General features: G+C 46.2%; 1 protein-coding gene across 1 annotated transcript in view; it reads left to right on the forward strand.

The window, feature by feature from the left end:
• Positions 1-5759: 5759 nt before the first annotated feature.
• The window catches only part of LOC142563187 (gastric triacylglycerol lipase-like), a 40046-nt gene continuing 32469 nt past the window's right edge, over positions 5760-13336 (forward strand). Inside the window, exons 1-2 of the mRNA XM_075673738.1 lie at positions 5760-5867; positions 8951-9173. Coding sequence (XP_075529853.1) covers positions 5760-5867; positions 8951-9173 — 331 coding nt within the window. The remainder of the gene's footprint in view (positions 5868-8950; positions 9174-13336) is intronic.

A 13336-nucleotide genomic window follows, 5' to 3' on the forward strand; every position in this document is an offset into this window, starting at 1 on the left:
TGGGTCTCAAAATTAATCTGCAGAAAACTAAAGTAATGTTCAACAGTCTCGGAAGAGAACAGCAATTTACTATTTGTAGCGAGGCACTGGAAGTGGCAAGGGAATACATCTACTTAGGGCAGGTAGTGACGGCGGATCCGGATCATGAGACGGAAATAATCAGAAGGATAAGAATGGGCTGGGGTGCGTTTGGCAGGCATTCTCAGATCATGAACTGCAGCTTGCACTTATCCCTCAAGAGAAAAGTGTATAATAGCTGTGTCTTACCAGTACTCACCTACGGGGCAGAAACCTGGAGGCTTACGAAAAGTGTCCTACTCAAATTGAGGACGACGCAACGAGCTATGGAAAGAAGAATGACAGGTGTAACTTTAAGGGATAAGAAAAGAGCAGATTGGGTGAGGGCACAAACGCGAGTTAATGACATCTTAGTTGAAATCAAGAAAAAGAAATGGGCATGGGCAGGACATGTAATGAGGACGGAAGATAACCGATGGTCATTAAGGGTTACGGACTGGATTCCAAGGAAAGGGAAGCGCAGCAGGGGGCGGCAGAAAGTTAGGTGGGCAGATGAGATTAAGAAGTTTGCAGGGACGGCATGGCCACATTTAGTACATGACCGGGGTTGTTGGAGAAGTATGGGAGAGGCATTTGCCCTGCAGTGGGCGTAACCAGGATGATGATGATGATGATGATGATGATGATGATGATGATGATGATGATGATGATGGCATTTAAATTGGTGGAATTTTGTGAGGGATAGTGCGGGTGGTTATAAGAGGACGCCGTCGCTCGGTTAGTGAACCCTCGAGCTAACGCGTTAGCCTTTTCGTTCCCCTGTACCCCTGCGTGGCCCAGGCACCAGAGTAGGTGATGATGGTGGTTGAAGGATTTGGGGATTATCGCGAGGCTAGCCGCAGTGACGTGCTCCTTGAGAAACATGCAACATGCCTCCTGGGAGTCCGTGACCACGACCGAGTCCCTTTGCGCACACTCCGCATGAGCGAGTGCGATTGCCACTGCTAATACTAGGAGTTTCTGAAACTCATTTATGTCGGTGACGGTTGCGATGTCTGATGCCAAGTTATTCCACTCGCTTATTGTGAGCGGTATGAACGATCTAGCATAATTTAGTGTGGGACACATGAAGCGTTCGATTTTACAAGGATGGACACGGCGGGGAAAGATGGTAGGGAGTGGCCTAAAGAAGTCCTCGCGAAGTGGTGTGTGATGGTAGAGCTTCTGAAGAAGTGATAAGCGAGTGGTTTTACGGCGACATAATAACACTGGCAGTTCAGCACGATTCTTCAATGAAGTGACGCTGGTGTGACGTGTGTAATTCGAGAAAATAAAACGCACAGCAAGGTTCTGCAGGGCTTCGATGTTTTTAATAATATAGTCTTGATCGGGATCTCAAATGGCTGAGGCATATTCTATTTTAGTGTGGATTAAAGTGATGTAAGCCAGTTCACGTAAGCGCGATGGGATGTGTTTCAATTTACGTTTAAGAAACCGAAGTGAGTGGTTTGCTGAAGCAAGGGTGACGTTATTTTGGTAATGCCAGGACAGGTCAGACTGAAAGTTAACACCAAGATTTTTGCACATGGTCGTAAGTTCCACTGAGTATTATTTAGCAAGTAAGACGTTGGAATGCGAGAAGCTTTCTTAATTAAAGGCATCAACTTAGTTTTTCAAGGATTTAGTGTCATTAGCCAAGTTGTGCAGCACGAAGTTAAGGAGTCAAGGTCAGTTTGCAGAGATTGGCGGTCAGCTTCAGAACAGATGTTGCGGTAAATACCGCAATCGTCAGCGAATAGCCTAACTTTGGATTTGACGGAGGAGGGTAAGTCATTAATATGAATTAGGAAAAGCAATGGGGCAATCACGCTTCCTTGAGTAACACCAGATGACACTGGGACTAAAGGAGAGTTAAAGTTATTGACCGACGTGAACTGTTGTCTACTGGAGAGGAAGGCTTGCAGCCACGCCAGAACAAGTGGGTGAATATTAAACTGTCTAACTTTTAGTAAGAGCCGCTGGTGGGGAACTTGATCGAACGCTTTTGAGAAGTCAAGGAATATGGCGTCAATTTTGATGCCGGTGTCCAATGATGAGTGTAAATCCTGAGTAAATCCTGCAAGTTGTGTTTCGCATGAGAAGCCCTTCCGAAAACCTTGCTGGTACTTGAAGATGATATTGTGTTCCTCTAAATATGTAATTATTTGTGAGTGCAAAATGTGTTTCAAGAGTTTACAGATTGTAGTAGTTAAAGATATGGGTCTGTAGTTAAGCGGGGACGAGCGATACCCTTATATAAATATGGGCACTACTTTTGCTATTACCCAGTCCTGAGGAATGGTGCCTGATGATAATGATGGAGAAAAGATGGCTGCCAAGCAACGATAGATACCAGAAAAAATATGTTTAAGTATTTTGTTGTTGAAGCCATTGCGATCAAATGCAGCTGAAGTTTTTAGTTTTCCAAGTAAAGATAACATACCAGCTTCGTCAATTATTATTTCAGTTATGTTAGTACCGGAGACAACATCAATGTTAGAGCATATAGTAATATCCTCAAGAATAAAAGCTGATGAGAATGAATCATTTAATAACTTAGCACATTCGGATTAAGTAACAGGAGAACAATTGGTATTTGCAAGAGCTACATAGAGGTAGTTGTTGGGATTTATTGTGCGCCAAAAGCGCCGAGGGTTATTTATTAGCAAAGATGACAAATCACGACTGAAAAAGCGACGACGAGTCGTTTTTCTTATTATTATGTTTAGGTGGGTTACTCGCTGTTAAAACTTGATGGTGCCTGTTACAAGGGAAACTGCGATTCCAACGCGATTATAACGAAGTGCTTTAGACCCATAAAATCTTTCGTTATGCAGGTAACATCGCTGCAAATGTCGCGCACCGCATACAGCTAACCACAGAGCGACCCGCCGTGGTTGCTCAGTGGCTATGGTGTTAGGCTGCTGAGCACGAGGTCGCGGGATCGAATCCCGGTCACGGTGGCCGCATTTCGACGGGGGCGAAATGCGAAAACACCCGTGTACTTAGATTTAGGTGCACGTTAAAGAACCCCAGGCGGTCAAAATTTCCTGAGTTCCCCGCTACGGCGTGCCTCATAATCAGAAAGTGGTTTTGGCACGTAAAACCCCATATATTATTATTACAGCTAACCACAGAGCACGCTAATCAGGTCCAGCAAATTAAAACAGTAGTTTAACATAACCTGATGGTTTTTTGTTTAATTGACTCGCTTATTCCTTTCTGCGCGATTCATCAGGCGGATTTCATTTTTTTCCCTCGCTCTTTTGTTGCGAGGGGCACTTGTGCTGACGGCGTCGCACGCGAGCTGTTTCGTTTGTCTCGTTTCGCGCAGCACACGATTTCATGCGCTGTGCGCGAGAACACCTGACTGCCGTTATAAATCAGTGCTACACGAATACTGGGGCAGATATAAGCGGGTCATATAGCACGATCGCGCACTGGTGTACGTAGAACATGACACACTTTCCTTCTCTGGGCGCGCTTGTGCACGAAGCGGGAACAAGCAGAGAAAAGGGAAGGGAATCTCCCTTGCTGCGGCGCGAAGTACAGCAAGAACGCGCCGACATTCGGTTTGTTTGTTTTATTATTACTCTAAAGTTTGCTCTGTTGAAGCAACATATTACGCAAATACCATATGTTGTCTTGAATAGTTCCCGAAGTCACGTGTCACTACGAGCGGCGTCACAGCAGTGGGGTTCCAGTACGTAGGCCCACTGGGAGCCCGGCTTGGAGCACGGCGCCCGCAAGGAGAAATGCGAACGGCGTTCGGTTTGAAATTTCAGCTCTTCCCGTGGCGCATAGCGATGTAGTAATTAGCGCGCGGTGTCTGGACCCTTCCAAGCGATCCTTGTTGTTGGCGTCGACCGGCCCTTACTATGCGCACCATAGCTCTGTGGTGGCCACGGGGGGAAGTGGCGCTGGCGCAACTTGCGTTCTTAGTAAATCAACAAAAATTAGCTATCGGAGGTGCCTATATTTATTGTTAACAACACATGACTTTCGTGATGATTGGGCAGAAGGTAACCTTAAGTAGTCACTTGACGAGTGCTTCGTTGTACGAAAAAATTCGCTGTAGTGGTCACCTCTGTAGACGCGTTCCGAACACAAACGAGAGATAAATATTTGCATTCTTATGCGAAATCCTTTGTTATACAGCTCATACCGTTGCTCAGGCATTCATTTTTCAAGAGTTCGACTGTACTATCGCACTCTGTACAAGCAACTACGCAAAACGCGTGGCTGAGCGCTCGCGCATCGTAGCTCATTCTGAGCTTGATAGTACATCGTGAATACGGAATCTCTGAGAAATAAAAAGTTATCATGCCAGTTGTGAGCAATGCGTGTTAGTTACAGGTGAATGACGCGCTTCCAGCTTCAGGTCTTCCATCGAAGCAAACAAATGCGCACACGAGGCAACAAAAGCTAACATAAACGTTAAAAGCTGCAGGAAACCACTGAACTATTGAATCATGGTGTCCGCAACAGTGAACCACACGAAACGCGCTCAGAAGCGTCGGCGTTAGTGAAACCATTGCTAGTGTGGGTGCTTCAGGGTTACTTTGGCAGCGTCGTCAGCCAGGACCAGGGTCCAAGAATTCTGGCTTCCGTAAGGAGACTGCTGTCAATCTTGTCGACGGTGTTGTTGAGAATTTTTTATTGTAAATTGAAACGACGATAATCACGCAGAAGGCGGGCTATCATCTCCGTTTACTCACAAACTTCACGTTCTAGACTTGTGGCCATCCTATGAGGTAGGAGTACGCATTAATAGGCATTAGTATGCTCGAATTGCTTTAAAACCCCTTCTGCGCTTTTTAAAGGAACGGGCCTGATCGAAAACTATAGCCTATGAGAACTATCGCGTTTTGCTTTCTCATATTTCGGCCCTTATGCCATCCTCCTGCGCAAAGTAGCCAAGCGGTCCCTTAATCTGGTTGACCTCCCTGCGTTTCGCCCCTGTTTTCGCTCTATCCCTATCTGGAACCAACGTTTCCCCATCACTCACTACTATAATTCTCGTGTGCCGTTAAGAAAGGCCAAGTTGTTACGCTATCAGCCTCTTTGGCTGCGGCGTGAACGGAGGTAATATTTTTGAAGCCCTAACTGCATGCAATGCTAGTGTGCGTATGCCCCGTTGTACATGATTTTTCCGGAGTGGGGGCTGTAAACCCAGCGTCAACTCTGGAAACCCACGTGAAAGCCCGTTTCGACACGGGTGATTGAAACTATACTCATGCGTCTTTATCGATTTCTTTTATTGCATTTCCGCCAGTGAAAGTTTATTGCCCACATATTTGCCGCTGATGGTCGACACCAAAACGGCCATGTGAGAGAAAGCAGCGCAGGCTACACAGCTGTTAACGTCGACTCAGTTCGCAGTTCAAAAATACGGACGAATGTGTCTGTGAGACCTTGATGAGGGCTAATTGGCTCATAATATGAAAGGAGGTTCAACGGCGCGAAATTTTGCGGATTTTGCTTTTGTATATGTGACCCGCGTACGCAAGCTTACACAGGGAAAGGTATAAAATGGCTGGTGCACTTCAAGTAAACTTCCATTTGGCAGCCAGCACTTGCCTGTGATTTTCGTTGCGTCGTATCCTTGTTTCATTCCCGCTGTCAAACCTCACCTCTAGGCAAGTTAGTATTGACTGAATGCGCGTGAAGGTTGCGGATATTTAACTACTTCAGCGGCAATCATGAGTTCGCACGGAACTTTCACGTGGATCTTTGTGTTTGTAAACCTGGCAGCTGCCTCACTTCCACCAGTGAGTGAAGACTTGGCGTTGGAAGCTCGGCTAACACCGGTGAGAAACTTTGCTTATGCTTGCCGTGCTGTTCAGGGTGGGGGGAGGGCGAGGTTACGTTTCTTTTTAACGAAGGCCCACGCCTTGTAATGTGGATGGCCTAGGCAACAAATTTTCATAAAAACAATAACGGCAAATTTATATATGCGCATAGATGGTGCAACCAGCTGACTTCATTGGGCCCACGCACCGATTTAATTTTGCACTTGCTAGGGTTTCCCAATACCAATGGAGTTGCACTGCACTAGCTAAGGTAGCTGGTTCGAATCCGTCTGTGGCAGCCACATTTCAATGAGAGAGAAATGCAGAAATGATGCTCGCTTACTTCATGGGTACGCTAAAGAAGCCCAGGTGGCCAAATTAATTCGCAGTATCCCACTACGGCGTCCCTCCCAATCAGATCGCGGTTATGCGTGTAAATGCACCGACTTTGCCGTTATATTATTTTTTTTTAATTTTGCCTCTTATTACGAAATTGATAAAAAATACACTCGCCATCCCGACCTTACGAAATTGGATGGCCAGCGAATCTTTTAGAAAACCACTCAAATGCCGTCGATGGGGATATGAAATGTTTTATTCTTCTGCCTAGTCGCAGCACGATAATGTTCTTGAGCATTACGATTTCGCACTCTTCGCATGAACTGAACGAGTAGCTAAGCAGGTCTTCCTTTCATATATGAAGTGTGGTGACGTCACTTATTGTATTGTATACTAACGTTGCCCCTTTCCCACAGGAACTCTAATTTATATCGAGGAACACGCGGGGGGAGAAGAAACCTGCCTCGCATTCTTCACAGACGCCATACCATCCGTCATGCGGTTTTGGCACTTGTTTTGCGCTTTCGTTTTTTTGAAATGTATACTGAGCTATGTGCGGTATGTCTGATTCCAAAGGAGATATGTACTATTTTTCTGTTCAATTTCTTTCTTTCTTTCTTTCTTTCTTTCTTTCTTTCTTTCTTTCTTTCTTTCTTTCTTTCTTTCTTTCTTTCTCCTTTTTTTCTTTGCTGACGGACACGAAAATCTCGACCTACTAGAGGTTAACAGCTTCGCTGTAATAAAACTGCTTAAAGGATTAGCGGCATCCGTGCGTTGTAGCAGTGCCTTTCGTTATGGTGCTTGCCCAGTGTAGCTCTGTGCTATGGCATTTTCAGTTGTATATTGCTGGCTGTGTCTGTGTGATCTCTGAGTCCACTTCAATTTCGACTGCATTGACTCAGCCGACCTCCGCTCGACTAAATCAGGGACGTTCACGATCACTTGAATATTACCAAAACGTGCGGGAAAATGAGCACTGGGGTACATCTGTTTATTGTCGCCGATACCTCCGTGGCTACTGACCCTAAATCTATTTAATTTGACATAGCAAATTAGGCCCAACCCATTCAAAGTAGGGCCATTTATTTTTGCCAGAGGTTGTCTCGCTATTCTTGGCTGCTTTGTTTCACCTGATTAGGGGAGATGCATCAAGTGGCATAGCTGCCTGGGTTAAATTAACGCAGTCACCTAGCGGCATCACGTAACGTCATTGAACCTAAGAATGTAAGGAACATAAAGGTAACACGTTATAGAAAATGACGCCACTTTAGCAATGAATGTGCCCAGCTTTCGAAATGACGTCGAGGCTATCTTTGGTCCCGTTTCCCAGTTCGTCCTTTTTCATCCACTCCAGAAAAACAGGATGTTATCGCTTATAGAAATAGACCAGATAAGAAGTGAAGAGAAACGCAATCAAAGAAACAAGGCATAATGACCGGAGATGATGCTAATTTAAAGGAAGAGCAGGAGTGTCCACAGCTGTTGGCGGGTCTTGGCCTTAGAAAAGCTGTCAGCAGTTGCGCGGCCCAATCGCGACTTACCAAGTTGGTTTCCACTACCTTTTTAAACTCAAGGAGACCTGGTAATACAAGTGTATACTAATGGTGAGGATTGATTTGAACCGCGCTGCAGAATGGGCTGGCATAGACCAAGGTTAGCACATTCATAATAGAGCTTACTGGAGTGCATTCTCAAACGAGTTTGCCTTAAAGTGGTCTTAAAGGGCCCTTCGCCAGGGCATATAGCAAATTTCGATTATGCGCAAGAATTTTGAAAAGTGGTTCAATAATGGCCGAGCTGGAAATATTCCAGTGCCGTGAACGCATGATTTGAGGAGGCGAGATCGCTTCCAAGAGAGACACTCTGCCCTCTTGTCCCGTCTAGCCTCCGCAAGCGATATTCTTGCGCTGCGTTTTCTCCGCGCGAGGATTTCGTGAGGTAAACGTCACAGGCCGCTCCTTCATTTTTTTTTCTTAGCTTTTTTTTTACGCGGCGCACTTGTGCTGACGGCGTCGCCCGCGAGCTGTTGTGTTTGTATCGTTTCGCGCCGCACACGATTTTACGCGCTGTGCAGGAGAACACCTGACTAGCTGTACAAATCAGTGCTACGAAAATACTAGGGCAGACCTAAGTGGGTCAATAGCACGATCACGCGCTGAAACACGTAGAAGATGACATACTTTCGTTGTGTGCGCGCGCGAGCGCACGAAGTGGGAAGCAAAGAAAACGCAAGTACATCTCACATTCTGCGGTGTGAAGGACAACAAGAACATGCCGACATTCGGTTTGTTTGTTTTATTATTTCTCTAAAGTTTAATTTGCCTATTGAAGCAACAGATTATACAAATACCATATGTTGTCTATGTCACTAGTCATGGGCCATAGTCATGTGTCACTACGAGCGGCGTCACAGCAGTGGGCTCCCAGTACGTAGGTGGGCTCCCAGTACATAGGCACTGGGAGTCCGACTGGGAACGCGTGGCCCACAAGGACAAAAGCGAAGGGCTTTCGGTTCGAAATTTAAGCTCTTTCCGTAGTGAGCAGGGATGTCTTACCTAGCAGAGAAGATCTTTAGCACGGATTGCATGCGTGGTGCTCGTTACCTCAAAATCGCGAGACCTGGTGAGAGGCCGCTTAAAGAAGGGTGGCTGATAAAGCTCATAAAGAGAGGGATCGGTTTGAAATCTCAAGTCTTCGCACAAACATCTTTGCTGTACTATTACGAACAAAATCGGCTCATTCTCACATCCCCCATACTGCAGTGCGAGTTGATAGAACATCGCGGCTACCCCTGCGAGACCACCCATGTAACCACAGAGGATGGATACATACTACAACTGGACAGGGTTCCTTATGGAATCCGCGACAACATCTCCAACGCCTACCGAGAAAAGGGGACATCAAAACGCCAACCTGTGCTGTTAGTGCCTGCTATCTTCACCGCATCGGACATCTACTTCGTGAACTTTCCGTGGCAAAGCCCGGGCAAGTACCGGTTTTTTTTTATATTTAGTGTGTGAATATGTTGTAATGACAAACGTGGTGGGGAGAATAGCCCCTTAATAATATGTCACTATGAAGGAAAATGTTACAATGCACCTGGAGGTGTCACAAAGCTCTGGAAAAAGAACTAGATAAAGCTTTGGCAATCGCGAGCCAGCAGGCGAATAATATCAACATCATTGCAGAAACTATCGAAGATGGGTGTCGAATTAAGCTTTAGCCTTCTGCAACCTGATGGATATACCCATGCCGTCCGTGAATCACCAAACATTATAGACACAATGGACACATCACTAAACACAAGAAAGGGGTAATATCAATGGCAACCGCAATGCCAAATAATGCGACGACTCAGTAGACCTCGCTGTAATCGGTATCACCTAGTTAAACTCCCTAACGACACCCACTATCGCTTGTATCCTCAATGCAACTTTGTTACAATTGCTGTACCCATCATGTTTCCGCGCTTGTAGCGGAGTTTTGTGTTGCGGACTGCATTTGTATTGGGCACTGCATTCCCCTTGTGTCTTGTTGGCACAGATATTCTGGGGAATCGAGCAAGAATGGGCGCACAACGATGTTGCATACGTAGCGCTCAATCCCGCAAGGGCGTCTGCGTCTGCAGGCGTTTGGTGTGTTGCGACACCACCTGCCCGAGCACATGAGGTTGGAACATCCAGCGTCTAACCTTGCGCGGCATAGCCGTGTCCGGAGAAAAGGGGATCCTGGGGGTTGAGCTCATACTGAGTGTCTCGGCCTTTAAGGACCCTCGGTGGAGGCAACACGCCTCTTCACCTACGCGGAACCTCCTGACTCATCCATCCGGGGCAAATCGGTCGTTGCCTCTTCCTATTCTCCTCTCGAATCTTTGTATTTCTCTCCAACTTTTAAGCTTTCCTGTTCTTTCCTCTCTTATGCATTACTTCCGGCTTTCTGGGCAGCGAGGCTTAACCCTGTGTGAGTAGCACGCCTAGGTTATATCATATTCGGTTATAGTGATAACATACAGCTGGCATTTGCAGGACCTGTTTCAATGGTCCAGCAGCATCCCCTCGTACGACTCGATGGTGGGTGGCTGGCGTTACAGCCGTAAAGTACACTCACGTATGACTGGTTCCTTCCAACCACTACCTGATCACTCCCTGATGAGTTGTTCGAGTTTTTTGGTCGTCAAAAAGAATCCTTCCCCGGTTTTCATTCTGCAAAGCCAGACAAACCAGTGCAAAAAATTGCACGATTCCTCGCTTCAAAGCCTTCTACTGAAGTTTTTAGCACAGGTTGTAAAGCATCCAGGATCACAAGGATGGGGACCTCCTGTTGGAGCTCCGAAACCAGAAACAATATGAAAAACTGCCCAAACTAGTATCATTTGGGAATGCCAAATAACCAAAACCCCGCGCCACATTATGAATACGCCCCGTGGCATTGTCTCCGATCATGATTTACTGTAGCCAGCTGGAGGTCAAGTCGTGGAGGGCTTCAGGGAGCAGAACGTCATCATTGCTAAACGAATTAAAATGAGCCGTGGCCACAAGGAAATCCAGACCGAGCACCTGATCCCTTCTGCTTCAGTGTTCTGCCCGAGTCCATCGAGGCCGAGCACATCAAGCTTTGTGTTAGGCTATACCTGCCAAATCCGCTCTGATGTTTCAAATTGCTGCGCTTCAAACAATATTCACAGAGCTGTCGAGGTCACCAAACCTGTGCGAAATGCAGTGCTCATGACTACACTCCTGAATTGTCTGAAAGCTCTCTCCACAGTGTAAACTGTGATGGGGAGCAGACAGCATACTCGCGGTCCTGCCGATCATTTGAAAAAAAAAATGAATTATAAGAATTTCGTTGAAGGAAAACAGGAGGCACGCAGGCGGGTATCCTACCTGCCCAAGAACACCTTTACCCATGTGACGCGTCAAGAGCCAGCGACACAACGGTTTCCGGCGGCTGTTCGGCCCAAACGCAGTGAGCCGGCGCTGACGTCATCTGCCCCCCCCCCCCCCGCGGCGGCTGCAGCTGGCGCTGCTCCGCTACCTCAGCAGAAGGGGGCCATCAACCTCCGAGCCGGTGGCTTTCAAGGCCTCGTCCGACGTGTCGAGGCCTTCGCGACAAGCATATAGCGCTCACAAGAGCGTGTCTCCAACTCTTCGCAAAAGGCGATGGACACAGCGTGCAGCCAAACGTCGCCGCCAGCGCCCAAGGAGCGGCGAGATTCTCGCCACCATAGGTATACCTCGCGTCACGGCGCCTGGAAAGGTGCCGTGAGCTCATCTTCCTCTTTTAAAGAGACAACACAAAATACATTTATCATAATGGATACCCAAATACTACAATTAAATGTTATAGGACTTCTTCATAACGTTGACCATATTAGAGAACTACACAAACATAATCGAATGTTGCGGTGGCTTCAACAGACACATCAGAAACCTATAAACACTAACTTTCTTCGCAATGTCACCATCTTCCAGAAAGACCCCGACGAGCTTACGCCTCCGGCGTTGGAGCAATAGTTGCCGAAAAGTCTGTAGCTTGTCAACAAGCTGCCGTTGAGATGCCCCTTGAGGCAGTGTCGGTTCTGGCAATCTATTTTCACAAACTGGTCACTGTGTGTTCTCTATACATAGCCCGTAACTATAACATCAGAAGAAGCGATTTCTATAACCTCATTGATGAACAGACCCGTGGATAATTTTTATATCTACGATAAAATGTGAGGACACTCAAAATTCGACGCGCGAGGTCGATTGATTGATAATTTGCTTCTGAACTCTAGTACCTGCTTGTTTACTAAAAACAAGCCGACATACACAGCATCCAACACAACCTGTATTCATCGATAGATTTAGCAATTGGCTCTACTTCTCTTCTGGGAACGTCATCAATAAATTTTTGGAAGTGACCACTTTGCTGTAACTGTGGACCTGATAACTCTGCATGAGAACCCTCCCCATATTCCTCGATGGAAATTATAATCGGCGGACTGGGAGCATTATTAAGAATGAACTTATCTAAAGCAAGATTTTATAAACAGTTTTATAAAGATGGCACTGTAGACAATTCACCGTTTTATATTGATGCAGCCGAAAACTTTATCCCACAAACGAATGGTGGTAAACGTACAAGATGGGCTCCCTGGAGAAAAGAAGACTCCAGAGAGGCGCGAAACAGGTAGAAGAAGACGTGAAGCATATTACATGGATCGTCAAATGCAGAAAATCTAATTCAATTTAAAAAATGAAATCACAGGGTGGGTGGACACACCATCGGGCAAAGAGAGAATGCAAGGTGAGGTTCCTCTCGGGTATAAACTCACACACACAGGATGCGAAAGTCTGAAATGTCTTCAGGAAGCTAAGAGGGAAATAAATCCATCTGTTGCTTCCGGTAAACGACCAAGGGAATACCTTGCAAGACCAGACAGATTCTCTTAGGGAGCACTTTGAGCGTGTGTCATGCTCAATCCATTATTCTCCATTCTTCCTTAAATACAAACAAATAGAAGAATGCGAGGCAGTCGTACGTAAATGCAGACAGAACGAACCATATGACCGGACCTTCAGTGCTGCCGAGTTGAGAGCTACCTTAATTGCATGGAAAAGCTGGGGCCTGACAGAGTCATGCATGGTATGATCAAAATCTTGCAGACACACTAGTCACACTACTCGCCCTTTTAAGTACTATTTGGTGGCGGATGCCTTCCATCCCCATTGAAAGAAGCGATTGTAGTCCCTCTTTTGAAGCAGCGCAAAGACTCCAGCTCGGTGGAAAGTTACCGCCCGACAGCTCTTACAACTACCTTTGTAAACTATTTGAAACAATTATTAATCGCTAACTGATACCTTTCCTCGTACTAAAAAAAATGTATGATTGCTATTAATCTAGCTTCAGAGAGGGAAGATCCACAGTTGCACACAAGCAGTCTTTATTATCGATATTCCTCGATATGGAGAAGACGTATAACACAACGCGGCGCTACGAAATCTTCAGAGACTTGTCGAGATTGGGCATCCGTGGCAATATGCTAAACCTAATGGAAAGGTATTTGTCCAATCGCACCTCCCGGGTCAAAATCGACAACGTATTGCCACGTTCATATACACAGTAAACTGGTGTGCCACAGGGAAGCATGCTAAGCTACACACTCT

Source organism: Dermacentor variabilis, chromosome 11 (genome assembly GCF_050947875.1).
Source record: "Dermacentor variabilis isolate Ectoservices chromosome 11, ASM5094787v1, whole genome shotgun sequence".
In the NCBI taxonomy this organism is placed as follows: Eukaryota; Metazoa; Arthropoda; class Arachnida; order Ixodida; family Ixodidae; genus Dermacentor; species Dermacentor variabilis.